This window comes from Oryzias latipes, chromosome 22, assembly GCF_053564925.1.
Source record: "Oryzias latipes strain Hd-rR chromosome 22, Olatipes_Hd-rR_3.1".
NCBI lineage: Eukaryota > Metazoa > Chordata > Actinopteri > Beloniformes > Adrianichthyidae > Oryzias > Oryzias latipes.
The window spans coordinates 7,373,355-7,398,708 of NC_136258.1; the positions used below are offsets into that span (position 1 = coordinate 7,373,355).

General features: G+C 43.8%; 1 protein-coding gene across 6 annotated transcripts in view; it reads right to left on the reverse strand.

Annotated features, from left to right (window-relative positions):
• atrn (attractin) overlaps nucleotides 1-25,354 on the reverse strand; it is a 145,311-nt gene that overhangs the window by 71,554 nt on the left and 48,403 nt on the right. The window contains exons 15-25 of one of the 6 annotated variants that reach the window (XM_023951773.2): nucleotides 24,483-24,664; nucleotides 22,754-22,961; nucleotides 20,649-20,834; nucleotides 17,917-18,162; nucleotides 17,511-17,648; nucleotides 16,952-17,045; nucleotides 16,647-16,699; nucleotides 11,542-11,636; nucleotides 10,488-10,566; nucleotides 10,144-10,301; nucleotides 5,085-5,146 (exon numbers count right to left, since the gene is read on the reverse strand). In XM_023951773.2, the coding sequence (XP_023807541.1) occupies nucleotides 5,085-5,146; nucleotides 10,144-10,301; nucleotides 10,488-10,566; nucleotides 11,542-11,636; nucleotides 16,647-16,699; nucleotides 16,952-17,045; nucleotides 17,511-17,648; nucleotides 17,917-18,162; nucleotides 20,649-20,834; nucleotides 22,754-22,961; nucleotides 24,483-24,664 (1,501 nt within the window). Of the gene's footprint in view, nucleotides 1-5,084; nucleotides 5,147-9,778; nucleotides 10,302-10,487; nucleotides 10,567-11,541; nucleotides 11,637-16,646; nucleotides 16,700-16,951; nucleotides 17,046-17,510; nucleotides 17,649-17,916; nucleotides 18,163-20,648; nucleotides 20,835-22,753; nucleotides 22,962-24,482; nucleotides 24,680-25,354 lie in introns of those variants that run through there. The other 5 variants (XM_023951772.2, XM_023951771.2, XM_078940973.1 and 2 more) reach the window with 5 other exon arrangements.

The window sequence follows — 25,354 nt, forward strand, 5'->3', positions numbered from 1 at the left end:
GGAAGGAATTCGGACACAATCCCAGAGAAGATGGAAGAGGATTTGGATGGAGGAAAAGGACGGACAGTGGCAGAAAATAAAGATAAATGACTGTCAGATAAAAAAATATAAAACAATAGAAAAAGACTTTTCTGTTTATCATCTGCTTCTGTTCACATAGTTTAGTACAATAGCTTAAATCGAGTGTTCAGATGCTGACGGGTGTACGTCCAAAACAGCAGAACCAGCAAGAGGCTGAAAAGTAAAGCAAAAGGATCGAGATGCATCGCATTGTTCCAATAATTTTCAATCCAAACAGAACAATGGACGGTAAACACGTCACGTATCCATCTACACACCCCTTCATTGTCTAGATCACATCGCTCTTCCTTTACATGGCTGCAGGATCAATGCCATCAATGCCAGGTCAGTACTCCCTAAACATGAACGAAGGCCTGCATGCTTCCTGTGGGTGGCCGGCGCGCTCAAAGCCACTGAGGGAAAAAACATGCACGTGGGGAAGCTGGGGAAACACTCGTGTACTTTTGGTGTTGCTCATTTTTAAAATCGATAACACATTACAGAGGGAGAAGTAGAGTTCAAACAGCAGGACTCAGAGCTGAAGAGGAGGGCGAACAGGCATCTGCATGAGAGCACGCGACAGAGATGCCCAGCGGTCCTGGAAACAGCTACTTTTGCATTAAATGTGAGCGGATTGAAGCCGCTTCCACAGACATGAAGGACGCGGTCCTCTCTGCATGCATCAAGAGTTTAGTTGAAAGAAAACACACAGCTGCAGCAGACTGAGACAAAGACTGAATCATTACAGATCTGTAAACCCAAACTATGTCAAGCATTCATCTGCAACACTTTGAACCAACCAACACCATCCATACCTTTTAGATGATCCATTCCTGCAACCTCTACACTGTTGATTTAGTTAAACACAGCTTAGACTGGGTCATAGATCCCCCATCAAGCTTTGTGTTCAGCAAAACCCACTCATTTGTAAAGTAAAAACAGGCATCCGTAGAGATATTCAGGGTTAGGGCTGCAAGATATGAGGAAAACCTGCAATATGCGATATTAGGGATCAATATTGCCATGACGATATAACTTGGGATATATATATTATTGCAATTTTTGCCGTCTTTTGCGGTATGCATTTTGCACTGCTTGATATTGCAGTAACGATAAATGTGTGATTTAGTGTGCAGGCCTATTCAGGGCTCCAGTCAAGAGTTGAGATGGATTATTTTCGTTCTGATGAGTTTCCTGTGGGAGAAAAACTAGTTTGCAGAAATAAAGGGAGGCCTTCAGCAGCTAAAGCGAAGAGAAAACGACACAAACCACCGATAGTTTTTCCCCAGGATCCCGGAAAAACGAAACCAAAACAATAGATGTGCACTAAAACTGTTGATTTGTTAAAGAAAACTTTCACATAAAATTGTAAAATAAAGATCATTTCAGGCAGCCAAGCCTCGTAGCTTTTCATCCTGCAGAGCTTCTTTCAGGCAGACCAGCGGCGGCCTCTCCTCCAACCCTTCAGCGTTTATCTCACAATTATAAAAAAATGACCACGTTTCTACTACGGTGGCCCTGAAGCGTAAATCACATCAGCAAATCACTTGGTGCAAAAACATTTTAAAGATCACAACAGCAATTACAGTTTTTCTCCATTGGTTTGGCTCATTTCTTGAAACAGAAATTACATTCTGAAAACTCTAAGATCATTTGGCAAAACAGTCTTACAGATCAGCACAACACAATAGCTCACTTACAAAATCTAATATATCTCCCAAAACTGTTCACTCATGCTTCAAATCTAAATTCCTTTCCCATGTAAAGAGTCAGTGCCACCAGAATGGCAAAGATCCTTCTCAATTTCTTTGGCTCATTTCTTGATCAAACCGGACGTTCTCAACACTCTTAAGGCCCGTACACACCTGGACGAATATTCGCCAGGCGTTTTTCAACACGTCTTTTGTGTTCACACCCAGGCGATTTTCGCTGACGATGAGCCGAGCGAACATGCAATTTCATTCCCTGACATTAGATGGCGCTTAATGTAGAAACAGAAATACTCCTGTACACAAGGTGGCGCTGCGCAACTTTACGCTTCTTAAACTCGCTTTTCACTCAGAAGAAGAGAGCAAGTATTTACGCGCTTGTCAGAATCATACAAAGAAAACATGAATATTTCTAGCACCAGTAGCTCTAGCTCCAGTTCCAGCGATGAAGAAACTTTTGTTCTGTTGAATGATGAAAGACGACGGAAAAGACGCCGATTTTGGGAACATCCCATAGTTACGAGAAGAGAAGAACATGGGGAGTTTTATCGACTGGTATAAGAGCTGAAAATGTATCATGAGTGTTTTCTGGGATATTTTAGAATGTCCGTCAGTGAGTGCATCTTCTTCGTCTTATTTTTTCGCGGCAGTGTAGACGCTACTTGGCGTATATCTTCTTCGCCGTGACATATGTGTGCTCAGCAAGACAGTTTTGCGTTTGAGCGCCCTCAATTTGTCCTTTACTGTAACTTCAGAAGCTCCAGACACGTTTGCAAAAGCGCCATTCTCATTGGTCGTTTAGTTTTTGACTCGGCGCTTCAAACCAAAAAAACGAACCCGAGGCGTTTTTTTAAAAAATGACGCTTTGACGCGTGGCGTTTTTCGCGTCGGTGTGCACACTCACATTGGTGCCCTTTGTTTAGTCACGAGTAAACGTCGGCGAATATCGCGCGCGATATTCGTCCCGGTGTGTACCGTGTTGCATAGGAGAAGTTTAAATAAATGAAACAATAAAACCTGGCTTCAATTAAAAGACCTAAAAACACACATTTAGTACTTTTCTCAAAATAATGTGGATGGTTCGGCACAACGCCATGGTTCACCTGCAAAAGCCATTTCTCTCCCAAAACAATTCACTCGTGTCAAAACTAAATTTCCTTCTCATTTAAAAAGTCAGTGCCTCCAAAATACTTTATCCCTTTGGCATTGTGTAGGCACTGCAGGTCAAAATGATTAGATGTTTTGCCACTGTAGCAGAGGACCATTGAAATATCCCTCATGTACACCTTTCAGTCGTAGCTCAGTCCATTATTGACAATGGTTACTGTACTGTTTTTGTATAGCCAACAGAATACAATGTTGTATAAAACTGAGAAAAAGAAAAAGGATTTTAGGGTAAGAGTAGCCTCTTAGGTTTAACAGCACACATTGCACTCATACTGCCAAGGAAAATGTAACCATCATCATTCACACACATAAAGTAACTTTATGACTTTAAGAAACGGCGTGAATGTTACACCCATCCCCTGCACTGATCTCCTGTAACATCCTCACACGCAGCATCCATTGCATGGAGCAGGGACCTCTGATCGTGACCCTGATGCTCAGACACTCTCCACCTCCAAGCGGAGAAAAACTCCTCAATAGGATTGAGGAAAGGAGAGTAAGGTGGAAGGAACACTATGACTTCGTTAGACAAGTTCTAGTTTGACCTGACTGTCAAATGCTGTAATAAATGTATCAAATGTTCCAAGAGATTCATTCATATATCGCATTTATGGTATTATGTTCTTGATTAATTTTGACAATTGAACAGACTATTGTGCATGTGATGACTTTCACAATGAAATGAAATCAGTTTAGATCAACAAGATCTATTCACTTGGAAATTGTGCTAAATGAAAGCTACCTGTACTTAATCACTTGCAAAGATGTACTGAGATATTGAGACATGTACTAAGACATTTGCAATTTGATGAAACTAATGAGAAATGCTGTTGTGAACAACTGCCAAGTGGTTTGAAGGTTTGTCCACGTTGTTTTGAGAATGTCATTTCTGTTTCAAGAAATGAGCCAAACCAATGGAGAAAAACTGTAAATAAGGAGAAGAAACATTTAAAAAGAACAACATTGCATTGTAGAAATCACAACTAAATTGCAGAAACCAAAACCCAATTCCAAACAAAATAGAAAAAAAGACAAAGGAAATGCTTCAGAGAACAAAAGTAATTTCCAGAAATCCAAATGAAATGTTAAAAATTAGACGAAGTAAGAAACCAGTAAAGGTTGGTACTACGGGACATCACTGTTTGGATGAAGACGTTTCTTTTAAACAGGAAGTTATTTGGCTGTTTGCTCAGCTGGACAAGTTTCTTTTTTTTAAAAAACCTCCATCATCTTTCCTTCTTCAAAAACAGTCAGTGATTTCCCATAATTACTACTTTTTCTGGTTTATTATTAGTTTCATTTTCTTAACATTAAATTTTGATTTCTGGACATTACTTTTGTTTTCCAACTTATGTTTTTTCTGTTTTGATTTTTAAAATGTAATGTTCTTGTTTTGCTCTTTTAATTCTAATCTTTAAGATGTTTTTGCGTTGAGTAATTAGTCGATACTATTTGCACTTCAGGGCCACCGTAGTTTCCTAACTTTGTATCTGTTTTGTTGACATAAAAAGGTGTTTTTCTCACTTGCAGTCTTTTCTACCATCCACACTTCTGTCACTGCATGACACTGATCAGATGCCCTCATCTCTGCATCTCCATTTATTTTTAAAACTATAAAGTGTGGTGGAATTTGGTGTGAAGCTCCCGTTTTGCTCTCTTGTTGTCGTATTCTTCATTCACACTGTTTCCATGCAGTAATTAAAAAATATGCGTTTGTGTTTCTCCGCCTGCTTTGGTCACATGACCTCCTCCATCCATGTGTGACAGCTGCTCAAAACCACTCTGACAACAGGAACCAGAGCAGAAACCTGCTGCCTCAAGGGACAGTTTATGCACAGCAACAGCATCTTAATGAACTCTGAATGTTTGCTCAAGTCAACAGCTTTCCAATACTCCGCCTTGAAACTTTTCCAAAGCTCCCTTTTTGTTAGATCCCAGCTGCACTAATTCAGTTTGACCTCATCTGGATTTAGGACCTTTGTGGACAGAGTGAGCCTCCAAATCTGTATTTGAAAAAGTCTGATTTCATGCTGAATGGGTGTGTCTGTGTCATACAGGATAAAAGAGGTGTGGCTGGATGGACGGAACCCTACCAAACGTTTATAGTGCAGGAAAAACATTTGGATGCGGCGTCCTTACTGGTCTTACCTGAAGAATGTGACAAAGAACTGCACCAGATCCATGAAGTTACTGTGCTGGGAGAAGGCAATCTGTCAAAAAGAAGGAGAAGGAGCAGAGAGGACTGGTTTTAGCTAAACAGATCAAAAACTTTGACCGACAAAAAGGGAAAGAAAGTCCAGACATACAGCACACACACGACCTGCAGATGCACATTCATTCTTAATCCGTCTTTGATATGATTGGACTTTTTGTGCAGGGAATTGATGAGAACACAGACTTTTTTTATTATCTTGATGGTACTAAAACCCTTCGCCACAACCAGTGCGAGAGCTGTCTGCTCATCAGACCCGACACACGTCGAGGAGACGGCTGGCTGCCCAGCTTCAGCCCCTCCCATCCGGCACACGCGCCAAAAACCTTCTCCGGATTTATCAAAAGTGCAACTGCTCCAGCAGCATCCTGTCCTGATCTGGGTTGCTGGAGGAAACGCAGGCAGTGGCCTGACTCTCACACCGCACGCCGGCCTTCCAAAGTGCCATCAGCCACGGCCCCACACTGCCCCTTTCTGCCCGTATGGGGGTACTACAGGAGCTTCTGCAGACCCTTTTTGGGACGTGAGTCATCACAGGATCAACGCTTTCTTTTTGGCAACACCAGAAATGACATGAAATAAAAACAAGGAAATCCCATTAGGTGAAGTACATAACTAAATATAATCATCCAATTCTGGTTGATTGATTAATGGATTTCTAAGAAGATGACTCACTCCTGTTGTTTGAGAACAACTATCCAAAAACAGGAACAGTTCAGGACTTCCAGGCTCACACACTCTTTTCTCTGGTTGTCCGGCGGGATAAGACGACATGAAGAAAGTGTCTGCTGGAAATGTTTCCCATTAGATGCATATCCATGAACTCTAGGATTCAAGGTCACTTTTGGCCTCATGCGTCTTCAGGTGACTGGACTTCCTCTCTTCTAAAGAAAAGGCCGACCATCCTGTGCGGGCGAGATCACCGCCCAAGTCAGGCGGTGAGTGTTCACACAGCGAAGGCGTGTTACTGCACAGCATAATCTCAAGCGTCATCCTGTTTCAGGTTGACAGTGGCGGAGCGAAACCCAGGTGATGCCCCCGCCATGCGCCCAGCAGAGGCTCTTCGGGGTCTAAACGGATCTCACAGCAGGTCTGTGGCTTTTTGGCCTTAAGGACTTCTGACAGCTTCTTCTGACAGCTTGACATGCAGAGAGCAGCTGAACGGCTTCCAAAAACACCAAAAGAGCAGCCGTTCTCAATTATGACGAGTGGGACGCTTGATAACCGATGCAGCAGGTTACTGTGGAGGCAAATCTACAACAGAGTTTTAGGGCCCCCGAAAAAAAAGAAAAAAGTTAAATTACGAGATTTAAAGTCGTAAATTTACGAGAGATTAAAGTGGAAGTGATCTTAGAGAGCAGACCCACTAAACTTAGTAGAACAGGTGAGCTGAATGTTTATTGTTCCAAATGTTTGGAAGCTCATTTGTTGGATTTACGATTTATTCACGTTTTATTTATTGATGGGCGGCTTTCAGGATCTCTGCAGCCGTTGATGAAGACATTAGTGTCCCTGCAGCTGTTCACTTCAATCCTTTCTTCCTCCATGAAACCAAGATCTCTACGTCTGTGTTATGCATCCGTCTGAGGAGCAGCACTTTCTGGCATTTTTAACGTTCTAATGCTAATATAACAGACTATTTTCATTCATCTTTGTTGTTTTATGTTGAAACGGGACGTTTCATCTGGAGGAGGGGGCGTATGTAACACTGTTTACCTTCAGCTTTGGTGTTCTGTGCATGACAGGTTCATGACGTAATGAGACAAATGGACTTCTGGGTAAGTGAATGAAAGGGAAATAAAGGATTGGTCCTCTACACCCAAACGTGTCTCTGAGCTCCTTATTTTACAGATGAAACTCCGCTTTACCGACACCGAATGTCGGAAAGACGGCTACGCTGACGACAATCTGACTCTGAGTCGCCAAAAGGTTCAGAATTTCTTTGTTTTTTAAACCTATCCGTAAAAAAAGCTGCAGAAAACGCTCTACATCTTTCATCTTCAAGCTAAGCTACGATAAACAGACAACTTTGCTGTATCAGGTTGAATCTATTTCGACTCTATAATCTTGACGTTCCGACTTCATTCTCACCATTTCCACTTTAATCCCAACATTTTGACTTTGTCTCCTTTAAGTGAGGAACAACAACAAGAACCTATCCTCCAGAATTTTTTTCTCACCGTGACCCTAAAAACAGATTATATGACGTTAATTGCTAAAGTATTGTCCGTCCGTAAAAAGGTAAACAATTTCAGTCTGGAGTCTGGAGCACACATGATTGTGCTTGACCACGAAAGCTTTAAAGTCCGGTTGCGGGCTCTACGTACAAATCGGGCGTTCGTTGAACAAGGGCTGAATGTTCAACCGGTTGAAGGCTTTCACGCTAAATCGCGGCACTGTGACCAATCAGAGACTCGGATTTGGAGTGGTAGTGGCGTGTATGTAGCGTTCCTTTTCAGAACACGGAAGTGTCAACCCTTGTAGACAGGATGACAAAGGAGAAGTGAATAATTGCGGTTTGTGTCTGGCCAGATTGATATATGACACCAAGACAGACATTTATAGGAACAGAACTGTGAAAACAAAAAGCTTGGAGCGAGATGTGTGGGATTTGCACCGCTTTGGCATTTCGCTCCGAGCCTCCACCTCTTGTAGGCGGTGGACGAGCGCTATTAAACAGTTACAACACCAAAGAAGAAGAATCCCCCCTCTCTGGCACTGGTCCGGTGTGAACACCACCGACTGAAGGCGCATTCATGAAACCGCGTTGTCGAACGCAGCTCCACCTGTGATTTGTTTGCTCATTTCCTTGCGCTAACATTAATGCCTCTCTTGATATTTCCATTCAAACTGGCCAAACCCAGATCAGCAAACGCGGTCCAGGACCAGAAACGACGGGGCAGCGCCGTCCGCTGAGCTCCAGCTGCACCATGACGAGGTATTAAATTCCAAGCTGTTTTAATCTCTCCCATATCACGACGTGTTCACTAAAGCACGGAACAGGAGATCACAGCCCTTCGGTGTAATTAGTCTGGGATTTGACTTTAATTACCAACATCATTCAATTCAGATCCATTCTTCACCCGGGGGGGAAAGAATGTGGGGGTTTGAGGAATCTTGGCTGACGAGCGTCGCTGCAATTTTCCTCTGCACTGATGATCCTGGCTGCCAGATGATGAAGTCGTGACATAATTCCATTTCACCATTTCAGTCTGGCAGGTCTAAATGATGAAAGATTTGCTCCCCGGCATGTTGTGAAAGAGTGGTACATTCCAAAGCTGGGGTTTGCAAACAGACGGCGCACTGCAGGCCGTGCACGGCCCTAGCTCCGCCTCTGACCATGTGGACACACCAGAGACTCTCTGGCAGCAACGTTGACGCGGTGTGTGGACTGACTGAGCTCTGCAGAGAGGGCTTAGCTCGCGCACGGCCCACTCTGAATGCAGCATGTGTTCCAACTTTAAATTCCTCTTTGCCCTGGTTCCTTCTCTGCTGCTGCCTATGAGCAGCTTTCCAACGCTTCCATCTCTGCCTGCCGACAGCAGAGGACCCACCGCCTACGATCGGCCACGTGCCTGAACTACTGAAGGCGAGGAAAAGTGAAGGGCGTGTTAGTGAGAAATGTGCTGAGATGAAGAATATGGAAGGTGGAGATCTTCACCTCGCTGATGAAGACAAACTCCTTAAGTGCGAGGTGAGAAAGAAATGACCTGCGCACTTCATTTTTGAGAACAGGCGTGATCTTCACATCCCGCCCAGCAGTCAGAAGATAATCGGGCCGGAGCCCTCCCAGAACCCTGTGCTTCGGAGCTGCTGGACACCTGGGGTCGGCTTCAGCCGCTGGACCTCAAGGGGCAAAATGGAGGCGGGACGCGGGGGGAGGGGACGACAGAGCCTGCATGGGCATCCAGTCAGATCACTTCCAGAAGAGTTTGTGGGGGGCTCAGAGAGAGTCGGACAGCTCCTCGGCATCCCACAGCACCTGACGGGCCCAGCAACGCCGCCTCCATAAACCAGGACGCTGCAGCTGCTGTTGGCGATGCATATGCAGCTGCATGCACGGTTGGTCCTGTTTTGCAATCGCAAGTGTTCATTTCCACGAGCGACAACAGTCGATATTAGTGCAATCTTACACAAAACTATGGCTGAATATGAATTTACTCCCGACCCCTTTGGCTTCTCCCTATTGCTCCAATTGTATGGGCATTTAGAGATGCAGTGCTGTCCTAACCTGCTTATTTTAAGGGGGAGCTGTAGAGACTAGGGCCTGGGTTTGCTGGTGGGGGGGACCCGAAACACATGTCCTCACGCGGCTGTGCTCTGACGCAAAAAAGTTTACATTTAAATGGAAGCAGGGCTCTAAATGAACATGAAATGCGCGTCCAACAGATGAATTAGTCCCATTCGCCGCAGCAGTTGCTGCTTTCAGGGGCTGCAGGGAATTTCTAGCTCCTACTGACCTCAGCCAAAACATACACTCACTTGTTGCTTCACGTCATTGTAACTCATTGAAATGACCCAGACTCACAACAGACACACACAATAATGCAAAACAATACATATTAATGTCTGCATGTTTTTTCTATACATGACATTTTTGAGGGAAAACAAAAAAACAAAAACAAACTGATTTTAAGTAATTACTTTATTGTTTCTGTCTAGTTTTAATATTTTTTTCTTCTGTAGTCCACTGAAAAAAACAAAGAAATGACCATGACGAGAAACAAACATTTGATGAAAAGGCGATGCTTTAAAGAAAGGTACGTGTTCATAAAAAGGTTCAGAAATCACAAATTGTGTCAGATAATAATACAGAGGCTATGAGCTTCTCCTTCCACACCATGAACACGGCCGAGCCACCGCTACCGCCACGAAACTACATGAGCGCTGCAGGCCGAGACAACCTTTGACCTCTGCGTGTGAAGAGGTATCGATTCAGAGCGGACCTGGGTCTGTCACAGAACGTGGGGCTCGCTGAGCAGATACAAAGCATACCTGGATCTTGATGGGCCAGGTGAAGTTGCTGACATAAACGAAGAAGGTGATGTTTGGGTTGTTGCGGAAGTCAAAGTTCTCGTTGGAGAAGCTGTCTTTGAACTCCTTGATGTTGCTCCGCGACACGATGGGAATCTCCTCTCCGGCCTGCGTGCCTGCTGAAGGACCAGGGGACAAGCAGGGAGGACGGTCAGGCCTCACGATTACTGCTGTGGTTGCTCCACACAAAATAGTTTGACCGTTTTTTTAGTGGGAATGAACCTTTTGTTAAATGTCTGGCTCATTCCCTTCCTGTCTATAAGTGAAGTGCTGTAAGGATGGTGGGGAAGCTGCTTCAAACTCACCAGTAAAGCTCGTTGCCCAGGTGATGTTCAGGTTGAAGTTCTTGGAGGCATTGATGAACATGTCTAGATCCCGGTTTGCCTGACGAGAAAAGCGAAGATGCAGAAAGGTCAGTTTTCCTCTGAGGGGAAACCCGAGGCGGAGAGCGGGGAAAGCGCATGCAGGTGTTTGGAGCCGCACAGAGACTGGAGCTGTGTCTGCAGAGACAGACGGGCCCTGTGCTGCAGGTGAGGTCATGTTTGCACAGCCAAACTACATGAAATGTTTAAATAAGAACCCCCGAAGGAAGCTGCATTCATCACATCTGCTGAAAGGGAAAATAGACAAAAAATAAATCAAAAAGAATCCTTTTCAGCGCTAAAAGGACTGGAAACAGGAAAAAGTATGAGCTCGAGCACGTTTTTTTAAGTCATTTTTCATGATTTGGCTTTAAATTTGCTTCCGTTTTGAGGCTTTTTGAGGCTTTGTCAGAGGGGAAAAACACCATGAATGACGCCTTCATTTCATGCTGCAGAGGGAACCGATTGAATAAGATTTGGTTTGATGAGAAATCATCTAGAATGGGCCAAAAGCAGAACTCTGCAGTCACATACAGGCTGGGCTTCTTTATGAGGCCAAGACTCCCAATAACCAGCAACCGACCAAAAATGGAAGAGGTGAGCAGTAACAAATACTGTCAAAACCACAAAGATGTTAGGAAAAAAGGCTTTTATTTACACTCAACAAATATATAAACTCAACCCTTTTTTGCTCCTATTTGTCAAAGCTTTCTGACGTTTTGTGCAAACTGTGATTCAGTGCTTGAGGCCTGGTTTCAGCCATTACTTTTTTACTCTTACTTGAGTAAGTATTTGGAAGAATACTCTTTACTTCTGTATAAGTAGTTTCATTTTGAGGTGTTGGTACAATTACGTGCAACCCTTGAATACTTGTTTGGTGACATTTTAGATAATGTCAAAACCTAAGATTGGGGAAAATTGGAGGCTAAATGAGTCTAAAAATGAAGGATGCTTTTGAATCTTCAACAAACAGCTGCTGTGCTGCCCTCAGACGTACCTCTTCAGGTGTGGCCACAAAGTTAATGGCTGTGTAGTAGCGGTCATCCTCCTGCGACAGGCTGAAGGTGAACTGGTAGTCGATGAGGAGCGTGTCTGAGGAAGAGGAACAAAAAAGAAAAAAGGATTTCTATCTACAGATTCAAAGTCACATCTAAGCTGGGGAATATCTCACCCTCTTTGTAAATAAAGACTGCGTTATGTTTTTGGTTGGATCTGAAGACAGTGCAGTGTTTGGGTAATGGAAGTCATGAAACCATTTCTGCAGCACAGTGAGTCAGGAGCAAATCCTCTTTTTTCTTCCTTTCATTACCCCAAAAGTTCCAATTTCCAGTCTCTTTTAGACTCTATCGACCTGCACAGGAAAATGAATTTCCTTTGTCACTTAGCAGTCACACCGGCTGCAGTTTTCTGGAATTGCACGATCCTTCTCATGCTGGCAACAATGAGTGCAACAGAGAAACTTCTTCTCTTTGCTTACTCAAACTTTTTGAGATGGATGACATTCAAAAATCTGATCCCTGGAACTGGGTTCAATCAGACCTCTTCCTGATCAGCATTTCTTCCTCTACGTATAGTTTTGGGTTTATTTAAAAACATTTGATAACCCGACCCTAACCCTGTTTCCTTCCCTGGCTTGAAAAAAAAAATGCTTCATGTATGAAATCAACGCTGATGCAATCAACCGCTTTCAAAATCCAACATGTCAAATGAGAAAACCCTAAGAAGCACCACACTTCAGGCAGTAAATGAACGCAACCAGAATGGATGCCGTCACTTTCGGATGGTTAACCTCCTCAGAGCTTTAATGGATCTGCTCCATTTAGAGTGATATGAAACAGAAATGAGTAGATTTTCAGAGGCCTGGTTTCTCATTTACTTAATCAGTCAGAAAATTGCTTCATTTATTGCATTTAATTTGAGGAATAACAGATGAGACTGATTATTAATATCTGGTAGCTTCCACAGATATCTGATGCGGGGGGGGCAAACACACACATCCTTTCTACGGGCGGAGCGACACACCTGAACGCCTCATTGTGTTTCCTGATGGCTTTAAATCTATAAATGGGAGATTCCCCACAACCATCAGCATCAAATCTCCCCTCAAATAAAAGCCATTTTTGTCATTTGAGGATGAATCTCTTAGCCCTTGTGCTATCTTATGGGGTCCAGATGACCCCACCCTTACATTGACGTGTTCTCCATACCATGACAAAGATGGATAAAGGTGGAAAGATTTCATGTAATCCATGGACACCAGTGAAGATCACAAATCATTGAAGAAAAAAGGTTCAGAGCACTGTCTAGTGGGTCTAGATGACCCAACTCCCAATGCTAAAGTGCCTAGGATAGCACAAGGGTTAAGATGTAGACAACAATTACATATATAGTGGGGCAAAAAAGTATTTAGTCAGCCAACAATTGTGCAAGTTTTCCCACCTAAAATGATGAGAGAGGCCTGTAATTTACATCATAGGAAAACCTGAACTACGAAAGACAAAATGAGAAAAAAAATCCCCCAAAAAAATCACAATGTCTGATTTTTACTTGTAAAATATGGTGAAAAATAACTATTTGGTCATCTACAAATACGCAAGATTTCTGTCTCTCCCAGACCTGTAACTTCTTCTGTAGAGGATCCTCTGTCCTTCACTAATTACCTGTATTAATGGCACCTGTTTGAACTGGTTATCTATATAAAGGACACCTGTTCACAAACTCAAACAGTCACACTCCAAACTCCACTATGACCAAGACCAAAGAGCTGTCTAAGGACACCAGAAACCCAATAGTTGACCTGCACCAGACTGGAAAGACTGAATCTGCAACAAGTAAGAAGCTTGGTGTGAAGAAATCAACTGTAAGATCAAATATTAGGAAATGGAAGACATGCAAGACCACTGATAATATCCCCCCATCTGGAGCTCCACCAAGATGTCACCCCGTGGGGTCAAAATGGTCACAAGAACGGTGAGTAGCGAAGGCCAAATTGACGTCTCGTGAAGCACTGACCAACTTCGGCCCAACTGTGCTGAAACCAACACTTGGCAAGGATCATTTAAGTAAGAAATAGTGACATCTGCTGGTTGTCTGTTGTTAATGCATCCAAGTACACATGCAGGCAAAAGCTCCTGACTTTAAAGCTCAGTCTATGTTGGTCTTTTAGAGAAATGATTGATCAAAGGTGTGTAATTTTCATTTTACCTGGATAATGCTATGCCAGCTAATTGATGTGACAAATATGTTGCATGGTAATATTTGCTTTGGATATACAATTGGCAACATGATCATCTCCACTAGTGATGAGTCGGGCGCAATTGAAAGGGGAGCGTCAACACAAAAATGGTACTGGGAAAAGGAGCAAAATGTGGAACCATTTGACTTTTAAATATAATAAAAGATCATAAAAGAGTGTAGAGTGTACATGGAATAAATTCCATATAAAACCAGCTCCACAGCAGATGAAATGCTAATGAGTCTTTTTTTTTTGGCTTTCACAATGTAACTTTTATTCTGAATTGTGGTTCCAGTGTTTTGTGTTGATTTGCTTCCCTTTTTTTTTTTTTTTTTTTTAAAGGAGAAATAAAAATGTAAGCAAATAAAAGTTGAATTGTAAATAACTGGTTTTGTTTTTTTTCTTTTACATTATTTATTCATGTTGTGCATGATCCTATATTAACAAATTAAAGAAAGCAAAAAATAGACGTAAAGAGCCGTTTGAGAGCCCAAAGAGGCTCTTTTTTAGTGAACTGACCTAGAACAGCCGAGTTGCTAAAAGGAGCCGGGATTTCCATCACAAGGGACCCACACTGGCAACAATGTTTGCTCTGTTAGAAAGCCTGGCTAAAGTGCTGCACCTATTTGTTAAAACCACGGGTCAAACAGCTCCACCATTGACGCATTTCAATGTGCTAAAACAAGTGATGCGACATAACAAGGCTTTGTTTCCATTGGTCACATGATCTGCCGTCAACTCCAATCAATACTGAGCGACACTTCCAGTTTAAAAAAAAAAATCAATGCCGGTGAATGGTGAACAAAAATCCCAAAACCACACGGGGGACCCAGTGAATGACCTGGGACCAAAGTAACGAAGGCTACCATCAATGACGCACTACACCGCCAGGGACTCAAACCCTGCAGGGCCAGACGTGTCCCCCTGCTAAAGCCAGTACATGTGCAGGCCCGTCTAAAGCTGGCTAGAGAGCATTTGGAGGATCCAGAAGAGGATTGGAAGAATGTCCTAGGGTGAGATGAAACCAAAATACAACTCTGGTAAAAACTGTACTTGTTGTATTTGGAGGAGAAAGAATACTGAGTTGCATCCAAAGAACACCAGACCTACTGTAAAGGAAAGCATGAATGGGGCCATGTATGGTCAGATTCTGAGCGAAAAACTCCTTCCATCAGCAAGGGCATTGAAGATAAAAACGTGGCTGTGTCTTTCAGCATGACAACCATCCCAAACACACTGTGCGGGTAACAAAGGAGGGGCTTGGTAAGAAGATGTCAAGGTCCTGGAGTGGCCTAGCCAGTTCCCAGATATTAACCCCATAGAAAATCTTTGGAGGGAGTTGAAAGTCTGTGTTGCCCAGAGACAGCCCCAAAATATCTCTGCTATAGAGGAGATCTGCATGGAGGAACGGGCCAAAATACCAGCAACTGTTAATGAAAACCTTGTGAAGACTTAACAATACAACAAGTACTGAGTTGAATGTTTATTATTGGCCAAATACTTATGTTCCGCCATAATTTACAAATAAATTCTTTAAAAATCAGTGAATTTCTGGATTTTATTTCTCATGTCGTCTCTAATAGTCGAGGTATTCCTATGATGAAAATGACAGGCCTCTCTCAAAATTTGTAAGTGGTAGAACTTGCACACTTGGTGACTGACTAAATACTTTTTGTCCCACTGTATTAAAAGACTGTATTAGTTTACAGAACCAGTGGAGTTTGAAGACAACTTTCCATTTGGTCCAGGTGCAAATTATGGAGTAAAATACACTGCTCAATAAGAATACAGGGAACACTACAAAAACACATCCTGAAAAAACAAGAGACATGATGTCCCAGATGTGCTCAGCTGGATTCTGGTCTGGTCCATTCTATCACTACCTTTGGCTAGCAGAAACTGCTGACACACTCCAGCCACATGTGGTCCAGCATTGTCTGGATTAGGAGGAACCGAGGACCAATCACATCAGCATCTGGTCTCACAGGAGTCCCAGGATCTCATCTTGGTGCCTACTGGCACTTAAGCCTCCTCTGGAGAGCACACAGAGAGCTCTGTGGCTCCAAACTGTTACTGACACACTGCCAAACTGCCAAGTTGGACGATGTTGGAGGCAGCAGAATGTCCTCCACGCCGTCTCCAGACCCTGGAGGTCAATTTGCCGGGCTCTGGCAGTGCTCCTCCCGTTTCTCCTTGCTCAAAGGAGGTGGTAGTGGTCCTGATGCCGGCTGGTTGCCCTCCTCCACATCTCCTGATGTACTGGCTTTTCTCCCGGCAGCGCCTCCATCCTCTGGACACTACCTTGACAGCAAACCTTCTCGCCTCAGCACGCATTGACGTAGATCCTGCATGAGCTGCCCCACCTGTGTGGGCCGTCGACGGCGTCTCGTGGTACCGCTGGAGCGACATCATTGTTGGCGTTAAAAAGTTTTCTGTGGTCACCATGTCCAGAACCACTCCTGTACTGGAGGGTTTTGCTGATCGCCTATTATGGTCTGTTCCACTTCCACTAAAACATGTGAAACTGGCCGTCAGTCAGTGCTGCTTCCTGATTGGACAGTTTGATTACACAGAAGTGTGATTGACTCGTTCTTTAGATGTCCCCCTTATTTTTTTGAGCAGTGTATTTTGTGTTTGGAATTAATCAACCTGAAATAAACAGTCTGTAAGGACGCCATGGCACGTTCCTCTGCTGCAGGATTGCAGAACTCCCTCCTCTGAGGGACATTTTGTTGAAAAACCTCAACAGAGTTTTCTTTGATAAACAGATTTGTTCCTTTGCTTTGACCAGAGCCAGACCTCATTGTGTTTTCTTTTTGGCAACCATCAGAGCCTCAAGTGAGGTTAGTCACTGAAATCCCACTTACAGTAGCAGGTCCCTTTGAGGGGGTTGCCTTGGTAACGACTCTCCACTTCACACCTGAAAGGAAGGAATTGAAAATAGAAGAAACAGGAAGAGGGAAAAACAGAAAAGGAAGAGAGAGGTGATGAAAAAGGGCTGGGCTTCACTTCAGGCCGTGAAGACATTCAGGCTATAACCTGGGTCCCCGAGAACGTATATATTTATAAGAAAACAGCTTCATTTCTTTTAACAGGTTCGTTCAAAACTGCCAATGATGATGAGAATGGAGGAGTGTGTGAAGCATGAGAAGGCCAGTGGAATCAGACTCACAGGTGGCATCGGTCTCCTTTGATACCCTTGGTGGTGCAGAAACATTTGCCATTGTTGGGGTTGCACATGCTGGCGTGGCCATTACACTTGCAGGCTGGAACAGGACAGGAAGCAGGGATAAATGGAAAGCTCACACACTTGGAATAAAAACCATCTTTGACTCAAACTCTGTGTTTGATTGTGAGCTAACAGAGTTCAGGCACTTTGACACAGAAATGTTGGTTTGCTACGAAAACAAAAAAACTTGGTTTACAGACAGGCTCATCAGTTGACGGAATCTTGCTGTGTAAACTGTGTTTTTCACAGAGAAAACAGTTTTAAGGTGGAAATGACATCTCACATACGGTAACAGCATGGAGGCAAGAAGCTCAATTAACCTGCTGGCGTGATTACTTTTTTTCCTGGGTTGACTGACTGTCAATTCTTTCACTTCCCAGAGGAAGGATTTGAGGACTCACCGAAACAGCCCACATTAAACAGAACTGTAAAAGGCCACGCAGTAAATGATGTCGAGTGCAGGAAAACTGACTGGTTGCTGTAGTCAGAGACTGACACTTACGCTGGCAGCTGCCGCCGTTGGTTGGGTCTCCGTAGTATCCAGAGACGCAGCTCTCGCACTGTCGGCCGGTGGTCAGGTCCTCGCACTTCTCACAGACGCTCTCGTTGACGCACTGACTGTGGCCATTACACTGACACGCTGCCAACCAAGAAACAAAGCGGTGCATCTGAGCGCAGGGCATTCTGTAAAAGCTGGGAAGCGTATGTGATAAAAAAAACACAACACCTTTCTCGACATGAAAACGTGTCAGGAAGGGTGTTATTTGTCATGTGAACACGACAACCTACAGCACTCAGATTGTCACAAACTTCTTCAGATGGAAGAAGTGCAGAGCACTTTGCTTTGCATGACTGCATCTCCTGTCATACCAGCATCTGAGCTAACCCTCCGGACCCCGCCCCTTTACCTGGACAGTGGATGAAGGACCAGTCGTATTTGGCCTCGCTCGGACACATGCTGGAGTTGAGAGCTGGATGGGGGCTGGCGGGTAGGCCTGGCTGGGTGGAGGGGGCCGGGACGGCGGTCTGGAAGGGCCCGCGGTAAGAACCTTCGATGCACTGGCCTTTGCCTGTGTTGCTGGGGTCGGTGCACCAGCCGCAGCCCGGCTGGTCCAAACACTGCCCACATGTTCTGTACCCCGAACAGTTTTCCGCTGCAGCAGAAAAGAATGTAATCACTTCAATGAAAAAATAAAATAAAATCTTCAGAGCAAACATCTTTCTTGTTTATTTTTAGCCAAAAAATGTGCAAACCTGTGCGGAGCACGCAAGTCACCCGCAAGAAATATCAAAGTAGTAGATCGCTTAGAAAACCCGCACAGAGAAATGCAAATTGTTTTCTAGAGGTATCTTCCAGATGAAAAGTTACAGTAAACATTTATACATCATTTGAGGGTAAGTAAGGGTGAAAAACGCAAGATTCAGGCGCGTAATACAGATTTATTCTTTTTTTTCAATCCCTGCCAAATCCATCGGGTTGTGCAAGGAGCCCGAAAGTGCTGTTCACGTGATCCGTGCATGCTAAGGAAATTAGACCCACAGAGTGTAGTTAGTGTGGACATCAGGCATCCTATAGGCATCACTTGCGTACCTGCACACCCCGTTTGTGAAGAATTTGCATGGAGTCAGTAAAGATCCAATATTCACACCTTACTAACGACCAGAGTGTGGTGTAAGGACGACAGTATCACCCACCCATACGTCTACATCAACTCCTGCGGTGCCTGACGTGTCCCCCTACTAAAGCGCGTCCATGTGCAGGTCCGTCTTACAAATAGTTCACGATACTCTCACCACACGCATGACAATATGTTCCATTTTCAGGACATCCCTTAAGGGAACTGAAGAGACACCTTTGCTCCAGATAAGGTGGCTCCCCAGACAATCCAGAGAACCTGCAGCCCCCCTATGGGTCAATCCCCATGCAGGTGCATGTGACTAAGTCAAAATCCAGGTGAGCGATCTGCCCGAAATACTGGCACTGAGATTTCTAAGTCTCTTTCCTTCCCCATGTAGCAGTGCCACATTATAAATCGTATTTTCATTTTACTGTTGGAAAAACAGACAGTTATTGGATTCCACAATTAGCCACATTATGGATCCCCTATTTAATTATTTTGTCAACATGTTCGACATGTCATATTAGTTTTATTTATATGTATATGTGTGCAGACCAACTATGTCTATTAGGCCTGCACAATAGACCGCAAATTTATCGTTATCGCAATATCCAGCTCTGCAATATGCATATCGCAAAAGACGGCGAATATCGCAATAAATCGCAAACCCAAAATGAGTTAAAACAATCTTCTAGCAGCTTGAAGCATTTAACGAATCAAATAAATCCCTTTATGCTTTGACCAATCAGATGGACGCCTTCCCATTGTTGACCAATCAGATGGAGGTCTATTATGTTAACCCTGGTCCTGAAGAGCCTCAACCCTGCCTGTTTTCCAGCTCTCCTTAACCAGCTTGCTGTTGATTGGCTGACTCAAGTGATTTCACATCCTGATTGACTGAACACACCTGATTTTGGTTATCATTATCGAGCAGTCTAGGGAGAATTGGTAAACAGACAGGGTTGAGGCTCTTGAGGACCAGGGTTAGCCACCCTGACGTTTGTCCCCCATGTTGATGAGGGTCATTTGGAGTATAATTTTTAAACTGTTGCAATGAAATGGGAATGATGTTTTTGTTTATTTTTCTATTTGTTTATTTACCGCAAATTTAGTGTTATCGCAATATTGATCACTAATATCGCATATCGCAAGTTTTCCTCATATCGTGCAGCCCTAATGTCTATGTTGTAAAAAGAAATGGTGTATATTTGATAAGAGTCACGGTGTGACGCTTATGTGACTGACTACGGCTAAAAAAGGGAGGAGACTCCGAAAGACACCGTCACTGCCGCTTCTGGTAATACAACACGGCCCGATGGTTTCAGATATGACGGCTGTTTCTCTGGGTGCATCGTTTGAGTGTATGCAGGCACTTTCAGCTACACATCATGTGGTCTTCCCTTTGATCGGTAATTCCTACGGTAATTAATTCAACTGAACCGGTAAAAAGCTGCTGTCCATCTGAATGTGGACGGAGCGTTACGGGCCCGCCATCTTTGAGACTACTTTGTTCTAGGAGACGGAAGACGCCAAAGAAACTCTTAACTAACAGAGTATAAATAGTAAAAAAAGCCGGATGTATTAGGGGGATATGTTGTATATATCTGTTTATATTTCAATAATAACAGTGTTACTGAGAAACACCACTGAGTCGCGTTGGCGTTGTTTTGTGTAAACATACTGTAAAGAAGGAAGGTGATCCCCGTTTGTTTTTTGCAATTACTCTCATTGACCGTTTAGGGTTTCAACTCTGCATTTGAACTGATGATCTCCTTCATTCTGGGTGTTGAGAATGTTCTGGAGCAGCAAACAACCGTCTGCTTCTATTAAGCTGCTCTCACTTCAACAAAGCAGCAGTTTGGGCTGGCATAATAACACGGTTCATAAACATGTTCATGTATCATACATGGCAGTGTAGTCACTTCATGTGTTCGAGTTGACAAGACGAGCTCAGTTGAAACACAGGTACATTTTATATTTTTGGTGTGCTTTGCTCGTTACCAAAGAGCAGAAGAACGTACGTGGACAAGTGCTCAGCGTGTACCACTCCATACACTGGCCGAAGGGGAAGGAGGCCACATAGGCGTTGGAGTCGACGCACTGCTTCATGTTGCTGCACCACATGCACTCGGAGCTGCTGCTGGTGCACTCGCTGCAGGTGCTTCTCATGGCACACGGGGTCCGGCACTGTTTGGCACTGTGGTTGGCTGAAGAGAAAGAGCAGACAGAGTTTTCCTCTGCGCACCCAGGACCTGCAGGACAAACACGCCTGCCGCGTCCATGTTAGTTCCATCTCAGTAAACTTTCAATATTAGAATACATTCAGGTACATTGTTCCCTCCCACCAATGAACTTCCTTTATAGTTGAGGATTTTATCATTAAGACCATTCTTAATTAATTGAGTAGTTTTACTTTAGTGTTCAGACAGAAGTCACTGACGTTTAAAAAAAGACACGTTATCCACGACTGCCTAAAAGACCGTGACAGCGCGTGTTCAGTGACGGTCTGACCACGAAGACGTTGGAGCGAAACTTTTCAACCAACTCCACAGCAAGATGAAGACACTTTGTGTCAAACTTCATGAGGTTTGCAACATGAAGCAAATGACAGGGAGTGTGTACTGCTCCCTTCATCGAGGGGGACCCAGCCGGAGACGGGACAGTGCCCAGATTCAATGCATCCTTTTCATGTGAATAAACGGTTAAGTGTGCAAGATGAGCTTAAAATGGAGCAAAAAACTGTAATTCTTTATTCATTTCAAGATGTGTATTCACAAAAGTGTTCCATGTTTGTAAAACTGTTAAATGAATCAGCATATTCTGTCGCAGAGAAAAGCGGCTCCTTATATTCGTAATGTGTCGCATCTCAGTAAAAAACACTTTGAAGTGTTGCTTCCCGACGCAAAGTTGCCTTTTTCTCTGCATATCAGCTAATTCAGTTTGATTGAAGTTATGGTATGGACGTGAAAGAAGCCAGAATATTACTAAAGTGCAGCTATGTGAATTATGCAGAACAACATTGTATAGGAAACCCTGAAAATGCAAAGAGACACGCTTACGAAGCCCAGTTCAAACTGAAAACTATCAGCTATGCGGAGGAACATGGGAATCGAGCAGCTGCCAGAGAATTCAAGATGAATGAATCCATGCTTCACAAGTGGAGGAAGCTGGAAAACAAACTGACAAGTCAAGATGACGCAGGCGAGGTGGTCTGAGTGGAAGACTGACTGGAACGACCGCTGTGAAAAAACAAGTGAAGCAAATGAACTCGGAGCTCACTGTCATTCCGGGAGGCTGGACGAAGGAACTCCAACCGCTGGACATCAGTGTGAACAGAGCTTCAAAGTAAGGTTGCAAAAGGCGTGGGAGCGGTGTTGAATGGCGAACACAGTTTTGTTAAGACTGGGAGGCGGCGCCGGGCGAGTTACTCCACAATCTGTGAATGGATGGTAGAAGCTTGGGCTGACGTGTCTGCTCGCACTGTTCTTCGGGGTTTCGCAAAAGCTGGCATCATTCATAGGGAGCCGCACAGCAACAAGACGGACTCTGACGACGACAGAAGTGAACCCGGCGGGGGTGATAGAAATCTAGCCCAGCTGTTCATTTCAGACACAGAAGATGAGGACTTTGATGGATTTTTGGATGCTGATTGATGACTGAAAAAATGAAAAATAAATCCCAACCAACTCAGTTTGGTCCCGCTGCCTTTTTTAAAACACACACTAGCACGCATGCTTTACCAGTATGTGTTAACGTGCCCGCACCTTAAAACCCTGTGCGCCTTTTGTGTCTGTACAGAAAAATCATCCATAACTGCGCCCTGTAACCCAGTGCGCCCTATGGTCGTGAAAATACTGTAGTCTCTTCAACCAGGCTAGCGATGTCCGGGGACCATTCCGTTGTCTGCCGCCAGGTCCTCTTGCCGTCACTGAAGACAGTAGCAGTTCTCTCCGTTTGAGATTGTTTTAATGCCGGGCAACAATAGTCAAGCCCATTGGTGGTCCGGTTATTGATGACGGCTAAAATACAGGCTTTTGGTCATGAAAACACTACAACGGTGTGGGTAGGAAGAAAAACTGTCCAAACCGTGAAAAGGAAGAGCTGAATTCAAAAAGGAAGAGCTGACCTGGCCGTTCACACAAGCTGCCGTTCACGGGGTTGATGCAGGTCTGCGCCTTCAGCCCGCTGGGTGCTGGCTCTGCCAGGTACCCGCAGAATCCCGCATCGCTCGGCTCGCCAGGCAGCCACTGCAAGATGGTGTTGGTGAAGGGCGACATGTCCTCCCAGCACCAATAGGACACGTTGATTTTCCTCAGTCCCACCCACGGCGTGTACTGATGGAAACACACAAAAAGGGTTTACTGCTTTCAGGTTTGGGCATCCGTCAGCACCAAAATCACCTGTCAAGCGTCCATGGAAAGGGTTAGCGTGGGCACTTCAGTTCCACCAAATCCATGAGAAACGTCTGTACCACAGAAACCTCCTCTTTTAGCAGAAAACACTTTGTTGTTTCATCAACAGCAGTCATTCTTTATCCATTTATGTAGCAATGATCAAAAAAAGCTCACTCTCTAGAGCTTGAATTCATTTCTTATCAATCTTATCAATCGAGCCAGAAAATGCGTAAAAATGCGGATCGGCCCCAATGGAGTCCATCTAAACCAGCAGGAAGAATGTTTTCAACTGCTTCCACAGCAGATTACCTTCAACTCTGAGGAAACAGACACAATCTTTATGTTTACATCATGACCATGATGCATTTATTCTAAAGGTTACAAACCCAACGACGACAACAACTCAGAAGCCGTACACAAATGCAGTAGAGAAAGCCCCTGGTCCTCCATTTTCTGCCCAGAACCAAACAACCTGTCTGTTTTAGTGAGCTTTTCCATTATGCTAAAGAGAGTTGCACATTGGAATAACAGTTCTTTTCTGACATTTTTACTAGATCCACTTGTGTTAGGTTGATGTCTGAAGGCATCCAGACCTTAGGACCTGTTCTGGAAGAACCAAGGTGTTTGTAAACAAGAATAAATCATCAAAACTTGATGGCTAAAGTCTAAAACCTTCTCAAGAATCTTCATGAGCTTGTCGTGACAGTAGATGGGAGTTTACAAGGCAAAAACGGAATTTTTAGAAACTAAAAATACAAATTAGTTTCAAAAGGTTTTCCCCAGGAAAATAATCTTTAGAGAAAATGTCTTTTTTTCTCCTTGGTAAGACCATTTTTCTAACCACAGTGGCAGATTTCTTTTTTTGCTCATTTAGAGAAAATCTGCCAATGGGCGAAGACTTATTGACTCCTTTCTTGGGTTTTTGCAATCATGCAAACAAACCTTTCACCCATGTTCCCTTCAACAATCCAGCCAGTAATTTATTGTCTGACCAACTTTGATTAACTGGTAACTACGCCCCTTTTTTTGTGCTCAGTAGTGTTTAAGCTGCATTCAAGTTCGACTAAAGTATTTTTGAAATAACATGTTACGTTTTTGCACCCTTCCAGATGTAAAGCTTGACTATTTGACAGAATAGTTAGAAAGATCTAATGATCACGTCAGAGTTTAACTCACAAACATGCGGTCTTAACTAAGGCCCGTCCAGTCCAAGGACGTATCATACTATTCAACAAAGGACAAGACAAATATCCTTTTAATACAATAAAAGAAAGACATTGGTAAAATGATGGCTGAACATTTCCCTCCTAAATGTTTTGGTTCATTTTTAACAAGATAGCAATGATAGTTCAGCTAATCTAGTATTTTTACATCATGGACTCTCTCATTATCTGATGGCACCAATTCTCCTGAGGACAAAACAGAATTTCATTCAATGCCAGCCTTGGTCTCCATCCTTACCACCAGGCTCATGCTCTGCAGCTCCTTCAACACAAAGTCCACCTTCTTCTGTGTGGTGAGCGAAGCCAGCAGGGCGTTGTGGCTCCTGCACGCCAGTTTGGCGTTGTCATACGTGTCCTTCGCTGTGATAAACTTCAGACAGGAGTTGCCGACCAGGTGCCAGTTTTCTCCACACACATTTTCTGGAAGAGAAAGAACTGTAAAGATTTCCTTTTTTGTTTTCCTTCAACTTTATAAAGAGAAAGAAAACATTGTTTTTCCTATCAGTGGAGTGGCAAAAGCTCCAGCTTTTATTTTGAAGGTGTAATCCTGAAAGTAACATCATTTCTTCCACCATAGAGATTTCCTTGAGACCATCGATTTAGAAATAAAAAAAATCCCTAAAGCTTCAATCTGCAATCAGAAATGTGTCCGCTGCGCTATAACAGCTGACATTCTCCATCCTATCCAATAATCATGTAAAGTTTTTTAGTTCTAATTCACTAAAAAAAGCCTTTCATGCTGTACAACAATATGGCTGTAGTTTGTACACCGCAGAACAGAATCAAAGAACATGGAAAGATTTCAAAGAAGGTCTCTCCTATTGGACTTGATGGCAGCAGCACAAAGCTCTTGAAGCTGGAATGGGGTGGTGTTCCCCCCACTGGGGGGTCCTCCATTCCTCAAACACCAGGCCTCATGTTTGGTAACCCAGCAGGAGGACCCTAAAGCCTTGTTTCCACTGAGCGGTACCGTCCGGTGCCAGTCCGGGTTAGAATGGTCCAGGCATTTAAGGTGAGCGTTTTTACTCAAAGCCGGAACCGTCGTGGCGCATTCGGAGTGAATCTAACAAGAACAACAATGGAGGTCATCCAGCAGCTCATCGTTTGCTT